This window comes from Apaloderma vittatum, unplaced genomic scaffold, assembly GCF_000703405.1.
Source record: "Apaloderma vittatum isolate BGI_N311 unplaced genomic scaffold, ASM70340v1 scaffold28112, whole genome shotgun sequence".
Taxonomy (NCBI): Eukaryota; Metazoa; Chordata; class Aves; order Trogoniformes; family Trogonidae; genus Apaloderma; species Apaloderma vittatum.
In genome coordinates this window covers 1-4,022 of record NW_009705781.1, presented here as the reverse complement: position 1 = coordinate 4,022, position 4,022 = coordinate 1, and the positions used below count along the sequence as shown (strand labels likewise).

Here is a 4,022-nt window from a genome sequence, read left to right as displayed (position 1 = left end):
CGCCGACGACATCCTGGTGTACAGGTAATGAAGCGGGTGGTGGAAGGAAGATGGGGAGGGGGAGCGCCGTACCCAGCGGCGTAAGAGCCAGCTTGCCCGCCGGAGCCTCAGACTTCACCCGTTCAACTCCGCTTTCGGAGGAGTTACGCCATGAAAATAAATAATTTATAGGGTTGTAGAACGCGTTGGGGTGGAAGGAACCCGTCCTGTCGCCCCATCATTTCGTCCGGTCCGTCTTTCACTAGATCAGGTTGCTCAGAGCCCCAAAAGCTCCTTAAATCGGTATTTTGCGCCCCAAAAAATTCTCTCTAAATCGGCGGTTCGGAGTCCAAGAGCTCCCCACTAAGCCTGACCACAAATGTCTTCAGGGATGGGGCCTCCACCACCTCGCTGGCGGGCATTTTACCACCCTCATTGTCAAAAAAGAAAAAAAAATGTCTCCTTATACCTAATCTAAATCTCCCGTCTTTTAATTTAAAACTGCTCTTTGTCCTTTCGCAACCGACCTCGTTAAAAAAGATTCACGGCAGAGGGGTCGGACCAAGGTGACTTCTGAGGTTCCTTCCATTCCAAACCGTCCTTGGTTCTGCAATTCTCCGATCTTGGCTGTTAGGAAATGGAGAAGGAGGTTTTATTCACCTCTTACGCCGGCGCGGTGCAATGATTTCACTCCGAAATACGGGGAAGGGAGGTTCCAAGTCGCGCCAGGGGAGGTCTAGATCGGACGCGAGGAGCAATTTCTTCCCCAAAAAGGGTCGTCAAGCCCTGGAACGAGCTGCACAGGGCCGGCGTTCAAAAACCACGTGGACGCGGCGCTCGGGGATGTGGTTTTAATGGTGGAACGGGCAGGGTTGGGTTAACGATTGGACTCGATGATCTTAAAGGTCTTTCCCAACCTTCTGTGCCTCGACGACGTCTCTGAGCGGGGCGACAACTGGATTTTTCTACGAGCCGCGTCAAAGTTCGGAGCGAAACAGGAGAACGGCATCTGGCAGATCTTCAGAAAGAGCCCTGAGAAGTTTTTTGGGTTGGAAAACGCTGCTTTTGTAAGAAGTCCCCTAAGGCCTGGAATGTAGGACAGCTCTTCCGCTGGGATTCCGGTTTCAAATACCTCCCGTTGCGAGCGAGTTCTTGTTTTTTTTTTTAAAAAAAGGAAAGAACCACAAAAAAACCCCCAGTACTGCGTATGAAAATTGCATGAAGTCCTTGAAGTAGACGTTTCTCTGGGGGTTTTCCAAAATCTCATGGAAGGTGAAGCCTCGTTTCACCCCTTCGGCTGCGAGAACATTCGCGTCGGTGCCGCTTGAAAGATCCGCGGAGGCGCAGGGGAGCGGTGGAGGGATTGAAAAAAAAACAAACCCGCGTAGATGCGGCACTTCAGGGTCGTGGTTTGGTGGTCGTGGTGGTGTTGGGTTGGACTTGGGACGTCATCTCCAACCTTAGTAATTCTGTGAATTCACGGGCGGTGAAAACCTTCTTGGACTTTTCCAACCTCAAGGATTCTCCGATTCTGTGAATTCACGGGCGGTGAAAACCTTCTTGGACTCTTCCCACCTCAAGGATTCTCCGATTCTGTGAATTCACGAGTGGTGAAAACCTTCCTGGACTTTTCCAACCTCAAGGATTCTCCGATTCTGTGAATTCACAGATGGTGAAAACCTTCTTGGACTTTTCCAACCTCAAGGATTCTCCGATTCTGTGAATTCACAGACAGTGAAAACCTTCTTGGACTTTTCCAACCTTAACGATTCTCTGATTCTATGAATTCACAGAAGGCGAAAAGCTTCCTCCGAACCCACGAGCGCGATTTCTTTCTGGCAGGCGATCGCTCGCCGCCCCGAAAAAGCATTCAGCGGTGCGGGGACGCCTCAGAAACCTGTCGCTCCTCGTCAAGTTGCTATGGCGACTTCGCTTCATCTCGAGAATTTAAGCCGTTCCTCCGGCTCGTTTCTTTTTCCTCGGCTTCCCACCTCCTTCTCCCTCCGGAGAGGTAATTGCGGGTAAGCGTGCTTAATTCCCGAGTCGCTTAATTCCTCGCCTCCCGCGGGACGGGATCTAGGGCGGAGAAGACAAACCTACATCTGGCAAGAGGAGGATGGAAAACCCGATTCACAGATCTCAGGTCTCCCTGGATGAGCTCCCATCCCTCTCCACGAGACCTCAGGTCAGAAAATTTTTCTTTTTTTCTATTTTTTTTTTTTTTTAAATTGACTCCGAGGATGAGCTTCAATTTGTAGCAGCGCTGATCCGAGCGGCGGATTACCAGAGCTTCCTAACGACCCCCTTGATGTCCCAGTCAATTAGAAGCGTGACGGTCATCAAAGGCAACGGTCTCGGCGTCAAATTTAATCTCTCGTAGCCGGCGATCGTCGAACTTTAATTAGCTGCAGCTCCACGCAATAAATTAGAAGATGAGTATTTAAGAGCGACGCTTTCTCTACGGATAATCGAGGGATGATACGTTGATGAGACGCCCTGGTTTCCTCTGCCGAGAGAAAAAAACGTTGAAATGAGGAGGAGGATGTTGGGATGGCCGCCGCCAGCCGGCTCTTTTGCCTTGCCTGAGGATCACGGCATCACGGAATCATAAAACCACAGAATCACGGAATCATGGAATTATTAATCCAGAGAATCAGGGAATCCTAGAATCATAGACCCATACAATCACAGAGTTACGAAACCGTAGAATCACAAAATCACAGAATCGTGAAACCAGAGAACTCTAAAATCATAGAACTGTGAAACCGTAAAACCATAAAATCATAGAATTGTGAAATCGTAAAACCAGAAAAATCTTAGAATCATGAAGCCAGAGACCTATAAAATAGTGAAATCATAGAACCCTAAAATCATAGAATTAGAAAACCGTAGAACCATCAAATCACAGAATCGTGAAACCAGAGAATCATAAAACAAATAAAATCATGAAACCAGAGAACCAGAAAATCATAGAATTGTGAAACCAGCGAACTATAAAATCATAGAATTGTGAAACGTAGAACCAGAAAATCTTAGAAACGTGAAACCAGAGAACCGTAAAATCACAGAATTAGAAAACCATAGAACCATCAAATCATGGAATTATGAAACTGTAGAACCCTAAAATCATAGAATCACAAAACCAGAGAATTGTAAAATCATAGAATTAGAAAACCATAGAACCGTCAAATCATAGAATCGTGAAACCACAGAACCATAAAATCATAGAATTGTGAAACCGTAGAACCAGAAAATCTTAGAATCGTGAAACCAGAGAACCGTAAAATCACAGAATTAGAAAACCATAGAACCATCAAATCATGGAATTATGAAACTGTAGAACCCTAAAATCATAGAATCACGAAACCAGAGAATTGTAAAATCATAGAATTAGAAAACCATAGAACCGTCAAATCATAGAATCGTGAAACCACAGAACCATAAAATCATAGAATTGTGAAACCGTAGAACCAGAAAATCTTAGAATCGTGAAACCAGAGAACCGTAAAATCACAGAATTAGAAAACCACAGAACCATCAAATCATGGAATTATGAAACCGTGGAATCATAATCTCACAGAATTACGGAACCGCAGAACCCTAAAAATCAGAGAATGACGAAACCATCAGCCCAACGCCGCCGCGACCACTAAACCACGTCACGAAACGCCGCGTCTTTCGGACGCCTTCCGGGCGCGGGGACCCCACCGCCTCCCTGGGCAGCCTCTTCCAACGCTTCGCCCCTCTTTTGAGTAAAGAAATCGCTCCCGACGTCCAATCTAAACCTCCCCCGGCGCGACTCGAGCCCGTTTCCTCTCTGGGGAGAAGAGATCGATTTTTTTTTCCCCCACCAACCTCGCTCCAACCTCCTTCCGGGCGGTTGTAGAGCGCGAGGAGGTCAGGAGAGCTCTCCCTCGAGGCTCGAGCGACTCATTTGTGCTCGTTTTCTCTTCCAGGATGATCCCAGCTGGTAGTAAATCCTTCTTCTTGACTGATCTGGTTGCAGGACGCGAGTACGACCTCTGCGTTCTCGCCGTTTCCGA

At 47.3% G+C, this 4,022-nt stretch overlaps 1 protein-coding gene across 1 annotated transcript in view; it reads left to right on the top strand.

The window, feature by feature from the left end:
- LOC104271030 (leucine-rich repeat and fibronectin type III domain-containing protein 1-like protein) overlaps positions 1-4,014 on the top strand; it is a gene marked incomplete at its 3' end in the record, with an annotated part of 5,399 nt that extends 1,385 nt beyond the window's left edge. The window contains exon 3 of the mRNA XM_009865573.1: positions 3,933-4,014. Within this exon, the coding sequence (XP_009863875.1) occupies positions 3,933-4,014 (82 nt within the window). The remainder of the gene's footprint in view (positions 1-3,932) is intronic.
- Positions 4,015-4,022: the final 8 nt, after the last annotated feature.